This window comes from Saccopteryx leptura, chromosome 1 (genome assembly GCF_036850995.1).
Source record: "Saccopteryx leptura isolate mSacLep1 chromosome 1, mSacLep1_pri_phased_curated, whole genome shotgun sequence".
NCBI lineage: Eukaryota > Metazoa > Chordata > Mammalia > Chiroptera > Emballonuridae > Saccopteryx > Saccopteryx leptura.
This window is the reverse complement of record NC_089503.1, coordinates 372,642,348-372,665,950: the sequence shown is the minus strand read 5'-3', so window position 1 is coordinate 372,665,950 and position 23,603 is coordinate 372,642,348. Positions and strand designations below refer to the sequence as shown.

General features: G+C 38.5%; 1 protein-coding gene across 3 annotated transcripts in view; it reads left to right on the top strand.

The window, feature by feature from the left end:
- The window catches only part of MMUT (methylmalonyl-CoA mutase), a 45,063-nt gene that overhangs the window by 9,426 nt on the left and 12,034 nt on the right, over positions 1 to 23,603 (top strand). For all 3 annotated transcript variants that reach the window (XM_066359228.1, XM_066359229.1, XM_066359230.1), the window contains exons 4-9: positions 701 to 858; positions 5,811 to 5,982; positions 7,492 to 7,740; positions 19,377 to 19,488; positions 20,844 to 20,959; positions 21,996 to 22,111. In XM_066359228.1, the coding sequence (XP_066215325.1) occupies positions 701 to 858; positions 5,811 to 5,982; positions 7,492 to 7,740; positions 19,377 to 19,488; positions 20,844 to 20,959; positions 21,996 to 22,111 (923 nt within the window). The remainder of the gene's footprint in view (positions 1 to 700; positions 859 to 5,810; positions 5,983 to 7,491; positions 7,741 to 19,376; positions 19,489 to 20,843; positions 20,960 to 21,995; positions 22,112 to 23,603) is intronic.

Below are 23,603 nucleotides of genomic sequence, written 5' to 3'. Positions count from 1 at the left end.
TTGGCTCTTTAGAATATGTGTGATATGTACTCTACCTAAGGGGAATCGTGGAAATGCTCTTTTCTTAGTGGTTATGGTAGATATCTGTCTGAGATACGTTTAGCACTAAAAATCTCAGTATATCAAACTGAAATCTTTGATTTTTAAGCCATGAGTTTTATCCTGTTTTGTTTTGATATATAGTACTTAGGATTGAGTCATTTTTCAATTTTTTCCTGCATTAACTACTTATTCGTGTTCAATGACTTAATTCAAATAAGAGAATTAATAACAAGTACATAATAATTAAATTTATACATCTTCAGCAGAGTAGCCCAAAGTTAGGAGGACAAAGTCATTGGTTTTGAATGAAAGATGTCTTCATTCAGTTCTCAGGGCAAAGCTTCCATTCCCGAACTCAGCCAGCTAATTTTGAAGTTTAAACTTTTGGTGCTAAAGGTTGGTTGGTGCAAATTCCTTTTCACTAAAAACATAAAACAGGGACAGTTCTTATGATCATTCATTGCATCAGTCATTTAAATTGGGAAGTGAATTAAATGTAACAAAATAAGCATCAAATACTTTTAGTTAATATAAACTATTTACTATTCCTGAGTTGAACATCATTTAAAAATAATATTGTCTTTTAGAAAATAGGTTTAATAGAACCTATTTATATTTTTATTCCCTATTGTGATTTTTAATAATTTATTTTATATAGCACATGCCAAAATTTAATTCCATTTCAATCAGTGGATACCACATGCAGGAAGCAGGAGCAGACGCCATCTTGGAGCTGGCCTACACCATCGCCGACGGGCTGGAGTACTGCCGGACCGGGCTCCAGGCTGGCCTGACAATTGATGAATTTGCACCAAGGTCAGTAAATCCAATGTGGCTGTTCCCGCAACACTGGGAAAGCGCATAGGACAAGTTTATGAGTGCACAGCAACATATACTGATAAAATGAACTTGTATATTTAAGTGTTATACTAGATTCTATTATGTCTATTTGAGTGTTAATGAGGGCATAAGCCAATACTGTTTATATTTAAAAATTAATTGAATTTGACTGTACTTCTTGGTAAATAGGAGGGACCTGGTCTTCTGATATTCAGAGGACACAACTAATTTGCACGTTTTGATGAATACTGAAATGTGAATGTAATATTTAAGACAGATTTGCTTTTACTTTAAAATATTTTTTATTTTAAAATACAGAAATCACCTATTACATTTTATTTTTTCATCTGTTGTACTTATAAATGTTTTGGAATGCACAGTGCTATTAAAAACATTTTTTTTTTTTAAGTAAGAGGCAGGGAGGCAGAGAGACAGACTCCTGCCTGTGTCCTGACTGGGATCCAACAGGCAAGCCCTCTACAAGGGGTGCTCTGCCCACCTGGGGCTGCTGCTCTGTTGCTCGGCAACTGAGCTATTTCAGTGCCTTAAGCGAGGCCATGGAGCCATCCTTAGCAGCCAGGGCCAACCTGCTCAAACCATTCAAGCCACGGCTGCAGGAGAGGGAGAGAGAGAGAAGAGGAAGGGGGAGGGGTGGAGAAACAGATGGTTGCTTCTCCTGTGTACCCTGACCATGTATTGAACCTGGAACTTCCACATGCTGGGCTGACGTTCTCCTGCTGAGCCACTGGCCAGCGCCTAAGAACATTTTTGTTTCAAATAGCTTGTTAATAAAATTGTATGAAAAACGTGAGAAAAACTTAAATGAAGTTTATGAAATATTTAAATTTGGAGGTCAAAATCATTCTGAGGAGCAATGACTTACTAAGGTTTACTCTAGGCCAAGCATTAGGATCGTAGCATGTGAGAAACATGGCTTCTGCCCTCAGGGAGTTACAGACTAGTGCAGTGGTCGGCAAACTCGTTAGGCAGCAGAGCCAAATAACAGTACAATGATTGAAATTTCTTTTAAGAGCCACATTTTTTAAACTGAAACTATAGGTAGGCATTGTTATTAACTTAATTAGGGTTCTCCTAAGCTGGCCTTTGCGCCCGCACATGATATTTTGTGGACGAGCCACACTCAAGGGGACAAAGAGCCGCATGTGGCTCGCAAGCCGCGGTTTGCTGACCAGTGGACTAGTGAATGCTCTTTATACCAGGGATTATGACAGCAGGTCTTGAAGTGCAGCTCAAGGATGCCTAGGAGTCACTGAAACCATTTTCTGGGTCTTAAAGGTCAAAACAGTTTTCATGATTATATTAAGACTTTGCCATTTCACTTTCATTCTCTTGAGTGTGCAGTGGTATTTTCAGACTACATGATATGTGATGTAACAGATTGAATGCAGAAGCAGGTATGTGTCTCCAGCTATTTCCTTTAGCTATACATGAAAGAAATTTGCAAAAATATAAAACAATTACTTATTGCAACTAGAAATTCCAATAAGAATAATTTTAGAAATTATTTATTGTAGTTTTAGAAAAGTATTATTTTATAAATTATGTTAACATATTATAGATTTGTTATTTCTAAATCAATTATACCCAAATAAAAAGTTTTTCTTTAGTATTTTTTAAGAGTGAAAGAGAGCCTGAAGACCAAAATATTTGAGAGCTGCTGTGTTAAGAACTTCCAGAGGAATAACACTACCTAATATCAAACTATACTACAAAGCCTTAGTAATCAAAACAGCATGATACTGGCAAGAAACAGACATATAGATCAATGAAACAGAACAGAGAGCCCAGAAATAAACCCATGCCTTTATAGTCAATTAATATTTGACAAAGTAGGTAAAAATGTACATTGGGGTAAAGATAGTCTTTTCAATAAATGGTATGGGGAAAATTGGACAGATACATGCAAAAAAAAAATGACACTGGACCACCTTCTTATACCATACACAAGAATAAACTCAAATTGGATTAAAGACTTAAATATTATACTTGAAATCATAAAAATCCTAGAAGAAAACATAGGCACTAAAATCTTAGACATTTCTTGTAGCAATATTTTTTTCTGATATATGTCCTCGGGCAAGGGAAATGAAAGAAAAAATATAAACAAATGGGACTACATCAAACAAAAAGCTTATGTGCAGCAAAGGAAACCATCAACAAAATGAAAGGACAGTTCACTGAATGGGAGAATACATTTGCTAAGGAATTAATATACAAAATTTATAAAGAACTTATAAAACCCAACACCAAAAAACAAACAAACAGTCCAATTAAAAAATGGGCAAAGGACCTGAATAGACACTTTTCCAAGGACATACAGGTGGCCAGTAGACATGAAAAGGTGCTCAACATCACTAATCATCAGAGAAATTCAAATTAAAACCACAATAAGATATCACCTCACACCAGTCAGAATAGCTGTCATCAATAAATCAACAGGTGTTGGCAAGGATGTGGAGAAAGGGAACCCTTATGCACTGTTGTGGGATTGCAGATTGGTGCAGCCACTGTGGAAAGCAGTATGGAGCTATCTTAAAAAAACTTAAAATGGAAGGAACTAATTGTCTATGACCTAGCACTTCCACTTTTGGGAATATATCCAAAGAAACCTGAAACACTAATTTGAAAGAACATGTGCACCCTTGTGTTCATTGCAGCATTAGTTACAATAGCCAAGATTTAGAAGTAGCACAACGTGGTTGTAGAATTGGGCCCCTGAATCCTGTATGTTATGTTAACAAGTGTCATCCTAATAAATTCAATTAAGAAAAGAAAAAGCCACTATACATTTACACAATGGCATATACTCAGCCATAAAAAAGAAGGAAATCTTTCCTTTTGTAACAGCATGGATGGACCTAGAGAACATTATGCTAAAGTGAAATAAGCCAGCCAGAGAAAGAAAGGTACCATATAATTTCTCTCATATGTGGAATCTAATGAACAAATGAACTAACACGCAAAATAGAGACAGACTCAGAGATAGAAAACAGGCTGACAGCTGTCGGGGGCGGGCTGGGCGAGTGTGCGGAGGGATTGAGCAAACAGGAGAAAAGAAGGAAAAGCTCAGACATGGACAGCCGGGCGGTGACTGCTGGTGGGGAGTTGGGAGGGTGAGGTGGGCACAGGAGGAGAAATGCTGAGGGACAGAGTTTGACTGGGGGCCGTGAACACTCAGTACAGTGAACAGATGATGTGTTGTAGAATTGGGCACCTGAAACCTGTATAATGTTAACCAGTGTCACCCCAATAAGTTTAAAAAAGGAAAAAGAAAGAAAAGAACTTGCAGCTGGGTGAAAAAGGTGAAAGGATTAAGCCAAAAACAAAAACAAAACAGGCCTGACCTGTGGTGGCGCAGTGGATAAAGCGTCGACCTGGAAATGCTGAGGTTGCTGGTTCAAAACCCTGGGCTTGCCTGGTCAAGGCACTAATGGGAGTTGATGCTTCCAGCTCCTCCCCCCTGTCTCTCTCTTCTCTCTCTCTCTCTCTCTCTCCTCTCTAAAATGAATAAATAAAATAAAAAAATTAAAAAAAAATTAAAAAAAAAAAAAGCCAAAACAAAAAAACCCTCATAGACACAAACAACAGCATGGTGACCACCAGAGGGAAGGGGGTGGAGGGAGGCAGAGGAGGGTGAAGGGGATGAATGGCGATGGGAGGAGACTTGACTTGGGGTGGGGAGCACAATACAGTGTACAGACGATGTAGTCTGTACACCTGACACCTAAATAATTTATTAACCCGTGTTACCCCAGTAAACTCAACAAATAAAAATGTAAACAAAACAAAAAAAAATGTAAACAAAACCAAAGCCAGAAAATAGAACGTCCAAGTGCATGTCAAGAACTTTTATTATATTTTAGTGTCTTAAGGTTTACCTTGTTTTATATGGGGATTCTCAAACTTTGTGCCTTTAAAGTCGGGCAAGTGACCTAAATGTGTGTAAGATGTAAGATAAAGAAGGGTAATGGGTTAGATACAGTTGGGAAACGTATGCCTAGACCAAATACATTGTCTTACAAAAACTTAATTGCTATTCAAACAAAGTAAGTTTGTAGTTTTATTACCTTAGTATGTGGCACTTGCTTTTGTGTATTTTTTTGTTTTAGAATTTTTATGAGTTTATTTGAGCCAAACTGACAACAATTTCTGGAAAACAAAATCTCAATGGATTGAGAAAATGTTTCCAACCTTTGGGTATTATTTAAAAGGATATCTGTATCTATCTATCTATATCTATCTACATCTGTATCATCTATATCTATATTTATATCTACATATCTATATCTGTAGTGAATAATTCTTTAAGGACACAGAGGACCTTTTTTCTTTTCATTTTTTTTTTCAGACAGAGAGAGGGATAGACAGGGACAGACAGACAGGAACGAAGAGAGATGAGAAGCATCAATCATCAGTTTTTCGTTGCGCATTGCAATACCTTAGTTGTTCATTGATTGCTTTCTCATATGTGCCTTGACCGTGGCCTTCAGCAGATTGAGTAATCCCTTGCTCAAGCCAGCGACCTTGGTCCAAGCTGGTGAGCTTTGCTCAAACCAGATGAGCCCGCGCTCAAGCTGGTGAGCTTGGGGTCTTGAACCTGGGTTCTTCCGCATCCCAGTCCGACGCTCTATCCACTGCGCCACAGCCTGGTCAGACTGGGAACCTTTTTTCTTAAAAACAAAAGACAATTATAAGGTGAATTATTTCTTACTTGAAGCAAATAATCACAGCTTATCTATATGCATAAAACTTTCTATATACGTATTAGCTTAATATTACTGAAGTATATATGCTTGATTATAATTTATTTGAAGTTAAAATCTGACATTGTTTTTAGTGTGTAATACAATTTTATTTTTCATTTTATATTGTTAAACATGATCAAAATCTGGACTTTGCTATTTTAGGTTGTCTTTTTTCTGGGGAATTGGGATGAACTTCTATATGGAAATAGCAAAAATGAGAGCGGGGAGAAGACTCTGGGCTCACTTAATAGAGAAAATCTTTCAGCCTAAAAACTCGAAATCCCTTCTTCTAAGAGCACATTGTCAGACATCAGGATGGTCACTTACTGAGCAGGTATGTATATAATTCACAATGTCGAATTTGTAAGCAACATTATATGCTCAGGGAATAGATATATTTCCTGGCTGGTTGGTGCAGTAGATAGAGCGTTGGCCCGGCATGAGAACATCCTGGGTTCGATCTTTGGTTAGGGCACACATGAGAAGCTACTCTGCTTCTCTTCCCTTTCTCTCTCTCTTCCCCTCTTGTAGCCGATGGGTTGATTGGTCTGAGCGTTGGCCTGGGCACTGAGGATAGCTAGGTTGGTCCAAGTGTTTGCCTCAGGCACTGAGGATAGCTCGGTTGATTCGGACATCGGTCTCAGATGGAGGTTCCTAGGTGGATCCTGGTTGGGGCATATGTGGGAGTCTATCTCTCCTCCTCTCACTTAAAAAAAGAAAAGAACCTATATGCTAATATTTGAAAATCATAATTATTCTGAAGCATGATTTATACTTGTTCGTTTTTACACATATTATAATAAGTAAAATTGGCTCCCTCTAGTGGTTAACAATATAAAATTATTTAAATCTAGTTTACATGTTTTACTTTTTTTGTTTTTTTTAGTTGAATTCATTCGGGTGACATTGGGTAACAAAATTATACTGGTTTCAGGTGCACAATTCTACAACACTTCATCTATACACTGCACTGTCTTCTCACCACCCCAAGTCAAGTCTCCGTCACCATGTAGGTGGTGAGGAAGAAGTACAAATCATAATTTAATAACTATTATTTTAACTAATTTTAATAGTTAAAATTCATAATATAAGACTGCTTAATTAAGTTGGTTATATATATATTTTATTATAGTTAAATATTTAAATAAGCATTCATGCAAACAGACCATTTAAAAACCTATTGTCACTTGGGTAATTTATTTTAATTTCATTTCATTCTATTAAAATTTTATGATGATTTTTTTATAAGTATTTTCTTTATATATTAAATAATTTTTAATTAACTTAAAAATAATTGATAACTTCAAAGTTAGATTGCTTTTATACATTTGTAACTGAATAAAAGTAATATATACCATATTAATATAACTTTATGTCCTTATAAACTGGGAAATACAGATTTCTGGATTGGAAGAAACTTTAATCATTTTTTATGTCTTAACCTCCTCATTTTTACAGCTAAGAAAATGGAAGTTCAGAAAGGTTCAATGACTTTCCCAAATCACAGTTAGGAACACAATAACTCATTTACTGAGTGCCTGTTTTGTGTACATCTTGTGGTAGAAACTTCAAAGTATACAAAATAATTAGGAGACAGTGAATTACATACCTGCTTATAAACTAAGTAGACAAGGTATATACATTTATGATACATTTACAGAAGAGTACGGAAAACAGAAGTAAAAACAAATACTATTTCAGGGATATTATTTGGTATTCTGAAGCTAATGTGGATATTGGCAGAAAAGTATGCAGCAGGCACTGTTCAATCATAACACCTTTTATAGCTGTTATATATATATATAGTCAACTGTTGTCTTGTTTCCCCCATCAAATATCTTAGGACCCTTACAATAACATCATTCGCACCACAGTAGAAGCGATGGCAGCTGTCTTCGGAGGGACTCAGTCTCTACACACAAACTCTTTCGATGAAGCCTTGGGTTTGCCCACTGTGAAAAGTGCTCGAATTGCCAGGAACACACAAATCATCATTCAAGAAGAATCTGGGATTCCCAAAGTGGCTGATCCTTGGGGAGGTTCATATATGATGGAATCTCTCACAAGTGATGTTTATGATGCTGCTTTGAAGGTGAGTCTCTTCCCTTTGAAACTTCTTTCAAGAATTACAGGTTTAGCCCTGGCCATTTGGCTCAGTGGTAGAGTGTTGGCCTGGTGTGCAGGAGTCCCAGGTTCGATTCCTGGCCAGGGCACACAGGAGAAGCGCCCATCTGCTTTTCCACTCCTCCCCCTCTCCTCCCTCTCTGTCTCTCTCTTCCCCTCCCGCAGCAAAGTTGGCCTGGACTCCATTGGAGCAAAGTTGGCCTGGGCGCTGAGGATGGCTCTATGACCTCTGCCTCGGGCGCTAGAATGGCTCTGGTTGCAACAGAGCAACACCCCAGATGGGCAGAGCATCGCCCCCTGGTGGGCATGCCGGGTGGATCCCGGTTGGGCGCCTGTGGGAGTCTGTCTGACTGCCTCTCCGTTTTCAACTTCAGAAAAATACAAAAAAAAAAAAAAAAAAAAAAAAAGAATTACAGGTTTATAAAGATTTATAGATGTTTTAATTTATAAATCAAATCATTTACAGATTTATATCACAATTAATGAAATGATGGAAAAGGGGAATCTTAGATTTAATTTTCTAGTATTTGAAACAAACTTGATTTAAAAATACCTATGTATTTATATTAGAGTATTTTATCCAAAGGGTTAAAAAAGGTAACTGATACTGAAAATCTGGTGACGAAACAAACCCAGTAGTCCTGTCTTCCCCTTGCTTTTGTCCTGCTTCATTGAGTTAGCTACATCTTCTGTTTTTATCTCCGTATTTTAGAATTAGAGTTGTCCCTTGAATAGCGCAGGCTTGAACCACAGTGGTCCACTCTTACGTGGGTTTTTTAAAGTAAATATGCAGTCGGCCTTCCATACTCCCAGGGTTTGCATCCCCAGTTAGGAATCTGAGAATGCAGAGGGTCAACTGTATGCATTGTTCAGTGTCATTTTATATGAGGAACTTAAACACCTGAGGATGTTGGTGTCTGTGCGTGGTCCTGGAATGACTCTCCCCACCCCCCGCGGATACCGAGGGATGACAATAGTTAAGTTTTGCGGAAGTCATCAGTTACACGCAGTGGATTTTCAACTGCGCTGGCGTTGGCATCCCTCTAATCCCCACGCTGTTCAAGTGTCAACTGTATGTGTCTATACTGTTTCTTTTAATTCTATCAATTTTAGATATTATCTGTTGCTTTGCTAGTCTGGTGGTTTAGTGTTTTAGCTGATTCATACCGTTTTCCCTCGTCCCACACTACCAATGTAATTATATCTCCATATCAGTTTTTCCAGACGTCCTCGGTGTTACTGGGTTTAGACTGGTTTCTCTCCAGACCGCTGCTGTCCTTCACGTCCCCTTGCCAGTGTCCTGGCAGTTCCCTCCCCTCTGCTGTGCTAAATCCTGTGTCTGTCTCTGCTGATTTATTCCTGGTTATTAAATCACATCTCATGGTAAACTAAAAATGGTACACAAGAAGTGAATTATCTGAAAGTTTGGATGTTTGAAAAAGCATTTATTCTACTCTCATATTTGATTGATGGTTTGACTAGGTTGAAATTATTTTCATTTGGGAGTTTGTAAGCAAATTTGTAAGCATTGATCCACTTTTAAGTTTGTTTTTTTTTTAATTTTTTTTATATAATTTTATTTTTTTAATGGGGTGACATCAATAAGTCAGGATACATATATTCAAAGATAACAAGTCCAGGTTATCTTGTCGTTCAATTATGTTGCATACCCACCACCCAAAGTCAGATTGTCCTCTGTCACCTTCTATCTTGTTTTCTTTGTGCCCCTCCCCACCCACTATCCCTCTCCCATTCCCCCCTCCCCCCCCCGTAACCACCACACTCTTGTAAATGTCTCTTAGTTTCACTATTATGTCCCACCTACGTATGGAATAATACAGTTCCTGTTTTTTTCTGATTTACTTATTTCGCTTCGTATCATGTTATCAAGATCCCACCATTTTGCTGTAAATGTTCCGATGTCATCATTTCTTATGGCTGAGTAGTATTCCATAGTGTATATGTGCCACATCTTCTTTATCCAGTCATCTATTGATGGGCTTTTTGGTTGTTTCCATGTCCTGGCCACTGTGAACAATGCTGCAATAAACATGGGACTGCATGTGTCTTTATGTATCAATGTTTCTGAGTTTTTGGGATATATACCCAGTAGAGGGATTGCTGGGTCATAAGGTAGTTCTATTTTCAGTTTTTTGAGGAACCACCATACTTTCTTCCATAATGGTTGTACTACTTTACATTCCCACCAACAGTGTATGAGGGTTCCTTTTTCTCCACAGCCTCTCCAACATTTGCTGTTACCTGACTTGCTAATAACAGCTAATCGAACAGGTGTGAGGTGGTATCTCATTGCCGTTTTGATTTGCATTTCTCTAATAGCTAAAGAAGATGAGCATCTTTTCATATATCTGTTGGCCATTTGTATTTCTTCCTGGGAGAAGTGTCTATTCATATCCTCTTCCCATTTTTTTATTGGATTGTTTGTTTGTTTGTTGTTGAGTTTTATCAGTTCTTTGTATATTTTGGATATTAGGCCCTTATCTGAGCTGTCGTTTGAAAAAATCATTTCCCATTTAGTTGGCTTTCTGTTTATTTTGTTATCAGTTTCTCTTGCTGAGCAAAAACTTCTTAGTCTGATGTAGTCCCATTCATTAATTTTTGCCTTCACTTCTCTTGCCATTGGAGTCAAATTCATAAAATGCTCTTTAAAACCCAGGTCCATGAGTTGAGTACCTATGTCTTCTTCTATGTACTTAATTGTTTCAGGTCTTATGTTTAGATCTTTGATCCATTTTGAGTTAATTTTTGTACAGGGGGAGAGACTGTAGTCCAGTTTCATTCTTTTGCATGTGGCTTTCCAGTTTTCCCAGCACCATTTATTGAAGAGGCTTTCTTTTCTCCATTGTGTGTTGTTGGCCCCTTTATCAAAAATTATTTGACTATATATATGTGGTTTTATTTCTGGACTTTCTATTCTGTTCCATTGGTCTGAGTGTCTATTTTTCTGCCAATACCATGCTGTTTTGATTGTCGTGGCCCTATAATAGAGTTTGAAGTCAGGTATTGTAATGCCCCCAGCTTCATTGTTTTTCTTTAGGATTGCTTTGGCTATTCGGGGTTTTTTATAGTTCCATATAAATCTGATGATTTTTTGCTCTATTTCTTTAAAAAATGTCATTGGAAGTTTGATGGGAATTGCATTAAATTTGTATATTGCTTTGGGTAATATAGCCATCTTGATTATATTTATTCTTCCTAGCCAATAACAAGGTATATTCTTCCATCTCATTATATCTTTTTCGATTTCCCTTAACAATGGTTTATAGTTTTCATTATATAAGTCCTTTACATTCTTTGTTATGTTTATTCCTAAGTATTTTATTTTTTTTGTTGCAATCGTGAAGGGGATTGTTCTTTTGAGTTCCTTCTCAGTTGTTTCATTGTTGGCATATAGAAAGGCTATTGACTTCTGTATGTTAATTTTGTATCCTGCGACCTTACTGTATTGGCTTATTGTTTCTAGTAGTCTTTTTGTGGATTCTTTGGGGTTTTCGATGTATAGGATCATATCATCTGCAAAAAGTGATACCTTTACTTCTTCTTTTCCGATATGGATGCCTTTTATTTCTTTGTCTTGTCTGATTGCTCTGGCTAGAACCTCTAGTACCACATTAAATAAGAGTGGAGAGAGTGGACAACCCTGTCTTGTTCCTGATTTAAGGGGGAAAGCCTTCAGTTTAGTGCCATTTAATATGATGTTAGCTGATGGTTTATCATATATGGCCTTTATCATGTTGAGATATTTTCCTTCTATACCCATTTTGTTGAGAGTCTTAAACATAAAATTGTGTTGTATTTTATCGAAAGCCTTTTCTGCGTCTATTGATAAGATCATGTGGTTTTTGTTCTTTGTTTTGTTGATATGGTGTATTACATTAACCGTTTTACGTATGTTGAACCATCCTTGAGATTCTGGGATGAATCCCACTTGATCATGATGTATTATTTTTTTAATATGTTGTTGTATTCGATTTGCTAGTATTTTGTTTAGTATTTTAGCATCTGTATTCATTAGAGATATTGGTCTGTAGTTTTCTTTTTTTGTGCCATCCTTGCCTGGTTTTGGTATGAGGGTTATGTTGGCTTCGTAAAATGTGTTTGGAAGTATTGCTTCTTCTTCAATTTTTTGGAAGACTTTGAGTAGAATAGGAACCAAGTCTTCTTTGAATGTTTGATAAAATTCGCTGGTATAGCCGTCAGGGCCTGGACTTTTATTTTTGGGGAGGTTTTTAATGGTTTTTTCTATTTCTTCTCTACTGATAGGTCTGTTTAGGCTTTCTGCTTCTTCTTGACTCAGTCTAGGAAGGTTGTATTTTTCTAGGAATTTATCCATTTCTTCTAGGTTGTTGAATTTAGTGGCATAAAGTTTTTCATAGTATTCTACAATAATTCTTTGTATATCTACGGTGTCCGTGGTGATTTCTCCTCTTTCATTTTGGATTTTGTTTATATGAGTTCTTTCTCTTTTTTCCTTGGTAAGTCTTGCCAAGGGTTTGTCAATTTTGTTGATCTTTTCAAAGAACCAGGTCCTTGTTCTATTAATTTTTTCTATAGTTTTTCTGTTCTCTAATTCATTTATTTCTGCTCTGATTTTTATTATCTCCTTTCTTCGGCTGGTTTTGGGTTGTCTTTGTTCTTCTTTTTCTAGTTCCTTAAGGTGGGAAGTTAAGTGGTTCACTTGGGCTCTCTCTTGTTTGTTCATATATGCCTGAAGTGATATGAACTTCCCTCTTATCACTGCTTTTGCTGCATCCCATAGATTCTGATATGTCGTATTGTCATTTTCATTAGTCTGTATATATCTTTTGATCTCTGCACTTATTTCTTCTTTGACCCATTCATTTTTTAAAAGTATGTTGTTTAGTTTCCACATTTTTGTGGGATTTTTTTCCTCTTTTTTGCAGTTGAATTCTAGTTTCAAGGCTTTATGATCAGAAAATATGCTTGGTACAACTTCAATTTTTCTGAATTTGCTGATGTTGTTTTTGTGGCCCAACATATGGTCAATTCTTGAGAATGATCCATGTACACTGGAGAAAAATGTATACTCAGTCACTTTGGGATGAAATGTCCTGTAGATGTCTATCATATCCAGGTGCTCTAGTGTTTTGTTTAAGGCCACTATGTCTTTGTTGATTCTCTGTTTGGATGACCGATCTAGAGCCGTCAGCGGTGTATTGAGGTCTCCAAGTATGATTGTGTTTTTGTCAGTTTTTGTTTTAAGATCAATAAGTAGCTGTCTTATATATTTTGGTGCTCCTTGGTTTGGTGCATATATATTAAGAATTGTTATGTCTTCTTGATTCAGTGTCCCCTTAGCCATTATGAAATGGCCATTTTTGTCTCTGAGTACTTTTCCTGTCTTGTAGTCAGCATTATCCGATATGAGTATTGCTACACCTGCTTTTTTTTGGATGTTATTTGCTTGGAGTATTGTTTTCCAGCCTTTCACTTTGAATTTGTTTTTATCCTTGTTACTTAGATGAGTTTCCTGTAGGCAGCATACAGTTGGATTTTCTTTTTTAATCCATTCTGCTACTCTGTGCCTTTTTATTGGTGAGTTTAATCCGTTTACATTTAGTGTAATTATTGATACTTGTGGGTTCCCTATTGCCATTTTATATCTTGCTTTCTGTTAGTTTTGTGTCTTGTTTGATCCTTCTCTTTTGTTTTTCTATCTTTTGTTTTTATTTGGTTGTATTCCATACATCTTTCCACTGTTGCTATCTTTTTTATCTCATGTACTTCTGTGGTGGTTTTTTCAATGGTGGTTACCTTTGAATAATGAAAAGGGTCCCTACCCTGTTCATTGTAGCAAACTATTTTGTGAGTACTTTTGCACTCCATCGTCCTTTGCTACTGTTAATCTCCATCTTCTCCCCCTCTTTCTTTTTGTTGTTGTCACAGTTTAAATTTGGTTTTATTGTGTTCTTCTTGGAGCTTTTACTTGTGGCTCTGTTTTTTTTTGTTCTTTGTATCTGATTGGAGAACCCCCTTTAGTAATTCCTGGAGTGGGGGTTTTCTGATGATAAATTCCCTCATCTTTTCTGTATCTGTGAATGTTTTTATTTCTCCTTCATATTTGAAGGATAGCTTTGATGGGTATAGTATTCGTGGCTGAAAGTTCCTCTCTTTCAGGAATTTAAATATTGGGGTCCATTCTCTTCTAGCTTGTAGAGTTTCTGCTGAGAAATCTGATGATAATCTAATGGGCCTTCCTTTATATGTTGTATTCTTCTTTTCCCTGGCTGCCTTGAGAATTTTTTCTTTGCTGTTGGTTTGTGTCAATTTCATTATGATATGCCTTGGAGTAGGTTTGTTGGGGTTAAGAAAACTTGGAGTTCTGTTTGCTTCTTGAACTTGAGGCTTTAGTTCTTTCCACAGGCTTGGGAAGTTCTCATCTATTATTTGTTTGAGTATGTTCTCCATTCCATTTTCTCTCTCTTCTCCCTCTGATATACCTATTATTCTTATGTTATTCTTTTTGATGGAGTCAGATAATTCTTGTAGGGCTATCTCATTTTTTTTAATTTTTGAGTCTCTTTCTTCTTCTCTCTGTTGTGCCTCAAGTTGCTTGTCTTCTATTTCACTAATCCTCTCTTCTATCTGACCTGTTCTATTAGCTAAGCTTGTTACTTCGTTTTTCAGCTCGTGAATTGAGTTTTTCATCTCTGTTTGATTTGTTTTTATAGTTTCAATTTCCTTGGACATATATTCTTTGTGTTCATTGAGTTGTTTTCTGAGCTCCCTAAATTGCCTTTCTGTGTTTTCTTGTATATCTCGGAGGATTTTTAGGATTTCTATCTTGAATTCTCTGTCATTTAGCTCCAAGGTTTCCAATATATTAAATTTTTTCTCCATAGATTTTTCCTCATCTAGCTGTGTTACCTCTCTTTCTTTTGTATCCATGATATTCGATTTTCTCTTCCTTAATGGCATCTGAGGGTGGTTTTGTTGATAGTATTAATGAGATTTAATAAAGAATAAAAAGTTTAAAAAAATAATAAAAAAAAAATCAAAAAAAGTTGTTTTTTTTAAAAAAAATTAATAATGAAATAAAGAAAAATAAAATAAAAATTAAAAAAAAAAAAAAAAAAGGAAATTATTCCCCCCCTCCTTTTTTCCTCTCCTCTCCTCTCCCCTCTTTCTTGACAAAATCTTGTGGTGGACTGTGAATTATAACAAACAATGCCTGTGATGGAGGGCCTGAATTGGGGAAAAGTAATAAAGGGGCAAACAAAAAAAAAAAAAAAAAAAGAAAAAAGAAGAAAGAAAGAAAAAAAAAAGAGCGTATGGACCCACAAAAAGCAAATAAGGAAAAAATTTGGGTCAAGAATAAAATGATTTGCTTTTAGGTGTTGGTTGTCTAAGAGTTATGATGAGAGGATTAAGAGGAAAACGGAAAAATGGGTGGACAAATTAAAAAATTACTATTGTATTTAGTGGAACAAGAACTAGATAATATGGAGAGCCAGGGATGGGAGCACTGCTAGTAAGTTAAAAAGGTGAAGTAAAAACCCCCCAGAATGCCACAAACATAAGTTTGAGTCCCAGATAAGATAATTTGTTTGTTATTGAGGTTTGAGTGAGAGGAGATGTAAAGGAGAAAGGAAGAAACTAATATAGAGGGAGAAAAGAAAGAGAGAGAGAGAAAAAAAAAAAGAGGGAACCACTAAAAGAAGAAAAAAGAAAGGAGAGAGAGAGAGAGAGTTAAGGGTTTTGGAGTGCAACCCTCATAGAGAGAAAGGAAGAGAAGAGAAAAGATAATGGGAGATGTAACACTTATGGGTAGTGTAGTTCAAGGAGAGGAGAGAGTAAGACCGGTAGAGAGTTAATCGGCCAAATTGGAGGAGGAAAAAAAAAGTATCAAGAATGAAGATAAGAGAAACAAACGAACAAATATAATAAAATGGGATAGGTTATAAAGTCTGCAGATTATTCTTGATTTTGAGAGGTTATCTTCTTGCTTTTTCTTTTCTCTCCCTCTTCCTGGTCGGTGACTCTGTACCCCGGGTTTTGCCCCTTTGCCACGCTCAGGTGGAGGTTTGCAGTTGATAAGTCTCTATGGCAATGTCATGTATTGTGCTTTAGTCTCGTTGGCAGTCTAGGCTATTAGCATTTATAGGCTCCGACAGTGAGAGAGTCCGTGTTCCTAGAGCCTTTCTCCTAGTCTTTCCTTCCTCAATTAGTAGCCTGATAATCCAGTTATGGGGTTGCTGCTGCCTCTGCCTGGATAGTAAGAGGCTCAAAGAGCTGGCAACTCCCCACTCTATTTCCACTCAGCACAGGGCTCTGGGTAAGGCTCAGTCAGTCAGAGCTGCTAGCATAATCAGGCGGGCTTTCCGGCCATTCAAAGACCTCTGGCTCTGCCACTCTGTCCGGTAACACAAGCGGGTGCCCACTTCCGGGGTGCTTGGAGGAAACTCTCACTCACTGGCTGCGCGCGCAGACCAGGATATCCGGCCAGCAGTCTCACGCTCTGAGTGAAACCCCCAACCGCAGGGAAAAGTTGCAGCGTTGGTATTGAGTCTCGCTCCGTCCCCGTGCGCGGCTTTTGCAAGGCGCTGGGGCGGCCCGAGCTTCCGCTTTGGCCCACACAAAGGCCCCTGACTCTGCTCCTCTGTGCGATAACACGGGCGCGCACTGCCGAGGCACTCGGAGGAATCGCTCACTCCTTATCTGCGCGCGCAAACCCGGATATGAGGCCGGCCGCTTTCCCTCTGAGTGAAACCCCCAGCAGCACGGAAAATCTCCACCGTTGGAATTAGTTCTCACTCCCTCCCATGTGTGGCTTTCCCAGGGCGCTGGGGCTGCCCAGAGACTCTGCCCTCGGCCCACAGAAAGGCCTCTGACCCTGCCTCTCCGTGAGGCAACACGGGCACTGACTCCCGGGGCCTAGGAAGAAATCTCTCGCCCACTAACTGCGCACCAGCCAGGAGACCGGGTAAAATGGCCGCGCCGCTTGTCTTTCTTTGTTTGGGTTTGGCGCGAGTGTTAGCTTGTATTGCCCGGGTTGCCACAGGATCAGATTTTCCTCGGCTTGGATCTCCGTGCCACAGCCTGGTTCGGCCGTTTGTTTCGCGGCCTGGATGTATTCACCCCCTTTGCCCGCCTCAGTTTCTATATTCACAGTTACCAGAGAAAGCCGCCCTGTTTAGGTTAGTGAGGAAGGCGGAGCATTTCTTACTCCCTATTTCCTTCGGGGTTTGGTTATATATTTAGCCAATTTTTCACTCAATCATACCTTTGGGTGTATTGCGAAGCATCTGGAAGCTCCAAGTATAGGTTTTTCTGTTTCTGATTGAAGATCTTGTTGAGTTTTGGGGGAGATTTATCGGTATCGCTTCCTACCCCGCCATTACTCTGACGTCATCTCCACTTTTAAGTTTTTTATTCTAGCTTTCAATATTTCCGTTTAGAAATCGAATGCCATTCCCATTCAGGATCTTTCTTTCTGAAAGCTTGTGTTGATGTGTCTTCTGTCTGCATAGTTCCTCCACTGGACTGGGATTTTGGTGGACCTCTTTCATCTGGCCCTTTTGTTCATGACCTTATAGCTCTGGGAGGTGGTCTTGTATTATTTAATTTCCTCCTTGCCATGTTTCTGTGGTTTCTCTTTCTTAAATCCTTGTTATCAGTTAAATACCTTCCTAGGTGATACTCTGATGCTCTTATCTGTTCTGTAATCGATCTTTGAGGTTTTTTGTGTGTGTGATAGAGACAGAGACAGAGAGAGGGACAGATAAGGACAGACAGACAGAAAGGGAGAGAGATGAGAAGCATTAATTCTTCATTGCGGCACCTTAGTTCATTGATTGCTTTTTCATATGTTCCTTGACTGGGGGGCTACAGCAGAGTGAGTGACCCCTTGCTTAAGCCAGTGACCTTGGGCTCAAGCTGGTGAACTTTGCTTAAAACAGATGAGTCCTCCACGTCCCAGTCCGACCCTCCATCCACTGTGCCACCGCCTGGTCAGGGCATCTTTGAGTTTTTCTTCTGTTTTGTTCGAGAGTTGTCAACTTTACGTTTCTACTTAAATACTTTGAAACTTATATCTCATATTTTTAATTTGCAAGAGCTCTTTTTTTTTTTTGTATTTTTCTGAAGTGAGAAGCAGGGAGGCAGAGACAGACTCCCACATGTACCTGACCTGGATCCACCTGACATGCCCACTAGGGGGTGATGCTCTGCCCATCTGGGCTGTTGCTCCATTGCAACTGGAGCCATTCTAGCACCTGAAGTGGAGGCCATGGAGCCATCCTCAGTGCTGGGGCCAACTTTGCTCCAATGGAGCCTTGGCTGAGGGATGGGAAGAGAGAAATAGAAAGGGGAGGGGGAGAAGTAGATGGGTGCTTCTTTTGTGCGCCCTGGCTAGGAATCAAACCCAGGACTTCCACACGCCAGGCCAGTGCTCTACCACTGAGCCAACTGGCCAGGGTCATAGAGCTCATTTTTTATTTTCTAGTTTTCCCCTCTTGTATGTCATACAACTTTGTTTTATTAATGCATAGTCTCTTTCTTTTTTTTAAGTTTTCTTTTATGTCCTGTATTGTCTGTTTCCTGCCTTTTGTCTTTATTCTTATTATTCAGAATGAAGGTTTTTATTTTAGTAAGACATCTTATCCTGGCCTCTTTCTGTACTTGGTGTCTGATAGTGCATTGCCTCTCTAGTTCAGATTCGGACAGGGAACTGTTTCTCCTGACAGAATGCGAGAGGGGTAGCTGCCAATTCTCAAGTCCCCCTCTTTTCAGCTTCCTGTCTTCCCCTTGGCTTCTGTCTGATCCAGTACAAATTCCTCCGGAATTCCTCAGAAGAGAGCACGTTTGACCTTGCTCCTTTCTGCTAAGTCCTCTACTCTTCTACCACTCATGTTTCATTTCATTTATATATTAGGCTGTGATTTAAGGATTAGATGGTTCCCAGTGTCAATAAAGATGGAGTTAGAGCATTGCTCAGCTGCTCAATTCAAAAATAAAATTGCATCTTGAAATATCTTTAAAGTCTTTAAGTAACTATGAAAACTTTATTTATGTAATTAAAAATAAAGATTTGAGAATTGATGTTATCTTTAGTTTTCTCCCAAGACCTAAGAGAGAGGTTTTATTTTCCAGAATTTACTTGTTGAAGTCACTTTAACAAATTATAGAAATGATCCCTGAACGTATAGTCTTGTTGTTGAAGCCATTTTAAATACAGAATTTCTTTTTCTTTAAATTAAGATATAATTTCCATATAACATTGCATTAATTCTAGGTGTACAGCGTAATGATTTGATACATGTATATATTGTGAAATGATCACCAGAATAAGTTTAGTTAACATGTATCACCTCACCTGGTTCCAAATTTTTCTGTGAAGAGATCTTTGAAGATCTACTCTCTTAGAACTTTCAAATATAAATACAGTAATATACTCTGCAGAATTTCTAACTAATTGCTCTCGATGTTAATTCTTTCCTTATGAATCATTAAGTTTACCACTAAAACAATGGAATATCAGTAATTATGTAACATACATTTGAATAGTTTTAAAAACTATTTTTGTCTTCTCTTCTCATTTTATTAATCTCTTTTTCTTATTAGCTCATTAATGAAATTGAAGAAATGGGTGGAATGGCCAAAGCTGTAGCAGAGGGAATACCCAAACTCCGGATCGAAGAGTGCGCTGCCCGGAGACAAGCCCGAATAGACTCCGGTGAGGGAGAGCAGCTCAGTCTGTATGTGGAGTCCAGTGCTTAAAGGGAAATAGCAACATCTGTTTGAGGATAACATCTCTAGTTAATAAAACAAAACTAATGTCAAGATGGGGACTCGGGTCACACGTTTCTCATGAATTCGTCCGTCAGTCTGTGTGCCTGTGTTTGTATCTGTGCATCCATGGATGCACGTGGACAAGCATGTGTGCAGAGTGCACAGTATGAGAGGGTGTGCCCACTGCGTGCAGGTACCCTCAGCATGGGGCAGTGGCGTCATTATTGGTCACTGTGCTCCTCCTTGGAGTTTCCATTCACTTTCAGTCAATGAGCACTTTTCAGTTTTAGTATTTGAGACACTGCTGTGTCTGGGCACACACTGTAAACAGGACAGACATGGTCTCTGTACCGACAGAGGTTACATTTTAGCAAGGAAGAGAAAATTAACAGATAAACAAGTAAAAAAATAATTATAATTTGTGATACAAGTTCTCTGACGGAAATAAGAAGGGCTACAACCTGGAGTAGGGGTGACAGGATGGCTTTTGATAGACTAATAATCTGGTAGTTTGAGGCAAAATACATTCTTTGTCATGTTAAGGAATTGTCTTTGTAATTCTGGTTTATCATTTATAAACTGAAAAATATTTTTTGTTTTAATGCTATTTGCCAAAAGAGAATTCAAGAAAATACTAGAAAACGTATTGGATGTTATTTCTCTACCTTATAAATCTTAGATGGTAGCTGATATGACTGGTTTGATTTTGTAAAAGTGTTAGAAGAGGGTTTATTAGAAACTCTGGGAAAGTATATTGTTTGGGATAATAATAAAATTAATCCTTTACTGAATTCCTGATATATACCTGTTGTTTCCCCTCCCACCTGATCCCATATTGGGACTTGCTCATCTATATTGAGGTTTTTCATTAATAATTAAGAAGGTGGCTCCGGCCGGTTTGCTTAGTGAATAGAGCGTCAGCCCAGCATGTGGATGTCCTGGGTTCAGTCCCAGCCAGGGCACACAGGAGAAGTAACCGTCTGCTTCACTCTCCCTCCCTTTCCCCCTTCTCTCCCTCCTGCAGCCAGTGGTTCGGGTGGCCCAAGTGTTGGCCTCTGGTGCTGAGGATAGCTCAGTTGATTCAAGCACCAGTCCCAGACAGGGGTTACTGGGTGGATCCCTGTTGGGGCGCATGCGAGAGTCTGTCTCTCTGTGTCCCCTCCTCTCACTTAAAAAAAAATTAAGAAGGCCACTTAAAAATAAAAACTTAAAGGGAAGTGCATGATGATCAGATTATCCCTGTTATGGATTTATTTGTGAATAGAATCTACATATTATTTATCTCTGGGAAATTCACAGGTTCCGAAGTAATTGTTGGAGTAAATAAGTACCAGCTGGAAAAAGAAGAACCTGTGGACGTGATGTCCATTGATAATACGTCGGTGCGTCACAAGCAGATTGAGAAACTTAAGAAGGTAAGAATGCCTATAATGTGTTGAGTGCTTTCTGTGTTCTGGGCACTGGCTAAGCCCTTACATTGTCCTGCTTAATCCTAACAATAACCTCAGGAGGTGGGTATTGTTTCCTAGTAGTTTAAAGATAAGGGATATTGAGAAACTTGAATAGATAAGTGAACAGCCAAGACTCAAATCTAAGTCTTTTGACACCAAAAACTCATATTTTATATCATGGTATCTATCTCTGAGAAACTTATATGTTAGTATTAAAACCCACATCATAATAGTACTGCCTGCTATTTACAGATTAGAACTAAGGCATAGATGATTATGTAACTTCAAATTAAAAATAAAATAAAGTTCAGATTCAGCTGAACTCTGGACTTCTCACTGTAATTTATTTCTTCCAGACCATGGTTCCTGATACTATTTTTCTTCTTTTTCTTTAATTAAAATATATTTGGTAGTGCTTTGGTAAGCTACAATTTATAACGAACTGTATTTATTTTGATTGAAACTAAAGTACTGTTTTCCTTTTTATTTCTACGTTCTCACTGAGACCCAAAATATACAAAATTCTAAACTAGATAAAACATTAATTTTTTCTGTTGTGATTTATATATTTCTATTGTAGGAAGCTACCGTGGTCTCTAATCTCTGGCTGTTGTAATTACTGCTATGTCTAAGACAGATAACTTGGAATTCCTTAATGGCTTTTCTCTGTTCTTTTTCCCTCTGATTGGTTAAGTTATAACTCCCCCCCACCCCAGTTCAAATTTCTTCTAGAATCAGACTTTGTCCAGTAAGATTGATTGCATAATTATCTTTTTTTTTGAGGTTAAGATTATGGAAAAATAGGGTAGGGCAAAAGTAGGTTTACAGTTCATATGGAATAGAATACAGGGATTAATAAATAATAATACGAGAATGAATTGTTTTGCATACTCCCAACTGTAAGCCTATTTTTGCCTAACCTGTATAGCAGGTCTAATCTCCTGATCTCTGTTATTCTCTGCTCACTGAAATCCTCCCTTTCCCTGACCTTTCCCACAAGGTGAAGTCTAGCAGGGACCCTGCTTTGGCCGAGCGGTGTCTTGCCGCCCTGACTGAATGTGCTGCCAGTGGAGACGGGAACATTCTGGCTCTGGCAGTGGATGCCGCTCGTGCCAGGTGAGGACATTAACTGCTGAGAGTCCCAAAGAGTAAGGTTGACCAGTCGGCTTTTCACAGTGTACTAAAGTGAAAGATTGATCCCATAAACCATGTGAGCGTAATAGAAAATGTTGGAGACCAAAATTAATTCTTGTTTTTCTTAAACATCTATGTATTTAAAACATTCATAAATTTTGAATAGAGAGTATGAATACTTGTGTTTTTTTCCTGTGACTCAGGACATTGGACACTGTTGGAATGAATGCATGTCACTGATTTGCAAGGGGAAGTGTGATGGACTTTCACTTGCAGGGAGACACGGATGTGCTGGACAGTGAGAAAACTTGCTGCTCATCCAGGGGCTGACTATGTGTCTGCTTCCAGGCTGTTCATTCAGACATCTTTGAAAAGATGGACCCAAACAAAAGGCACTCAGCGCTGTGCCTCGCAGGACATGGAGAAGAGCGAGTGACTCAGAAACTTTTCTCTCAATATGTGATCATGTCATTAAATAGATCACTTTTGCTTTTATAATTTATTGCTTAAGATAATGAACTTCTGGTTCTGGCGGGTTGGCTCAGTGATAGAGCATTGCCTTGGAGTGTGGACATGCTGGGTTCGGTTTCCAGTTAGGGCACACAGGAGACGCGACCATCTGCTTCTCCACCTTCCCCTTCTCACTTCTCTCTCCCTCTCTCTCTCTCTCCTCCTCCTGCAGCCACAGCTCAATTGGAGCGAGTTGACCCCAGGTGCTGGGGATGGCTCCATGGCTTTTGCCTCAGGTGCTAAGAAGAGCTAGGTTGCTGAGCAATGGAGCAACCTCCCAGATAGGCAGAGCATCACCCCTTAGGGAGCTTGCTGGGTGGATCCTGGTCAGGGCACATGAGGGAGTCTGTCTCTCTCTGCCTCTCCACCTCTCACTTAATAATGAAAAAGAAAAGATAATTAACTTTTTTTTTTTTAACATGTTGTTTTAAGTGCTTAAGGCAGCAGTTTTCAATTTTTTCATCTCATGGCACACATAAACTACTAAAATTCTGCAACACACCAAAAAATATATTTTTTGCTGATCTGATGAAAAATAGATATAATTTTGATTCATTTACACTAGATAGCTATTGTTGTGTTGGCTGTTGTCATTTTTGTATTTGATAATCTAAGGAAAGAGAGGTCATTGCCCCTGACTGAATAGTCTGGTATTGCATGTTTTAAAAATTCTTGTGGCACACTGGTTGAAAGTCACTGGTTCAAGAGGTAAAGAGTATGTGGGTTGGTATTTTTTTCTTCTTCCAGTTTTAATATCTTAAAAGAAGTAAGATGACTTCTCTGCTTAAAATCCTATTACATTTATTGATTGATTGTATTTTTCTGAAGTGAGAAGTGGGGGTGGGTTAGGGGAGGAGGCAGACAGACGGACTCTCGCATGCGCCCAACTGGGATCCACCCGGCATTGTCCACCAGGGGGCGATGCTGGGCCCCTCTGGGATGTTGCTCTGCTACAGTGGGAGTC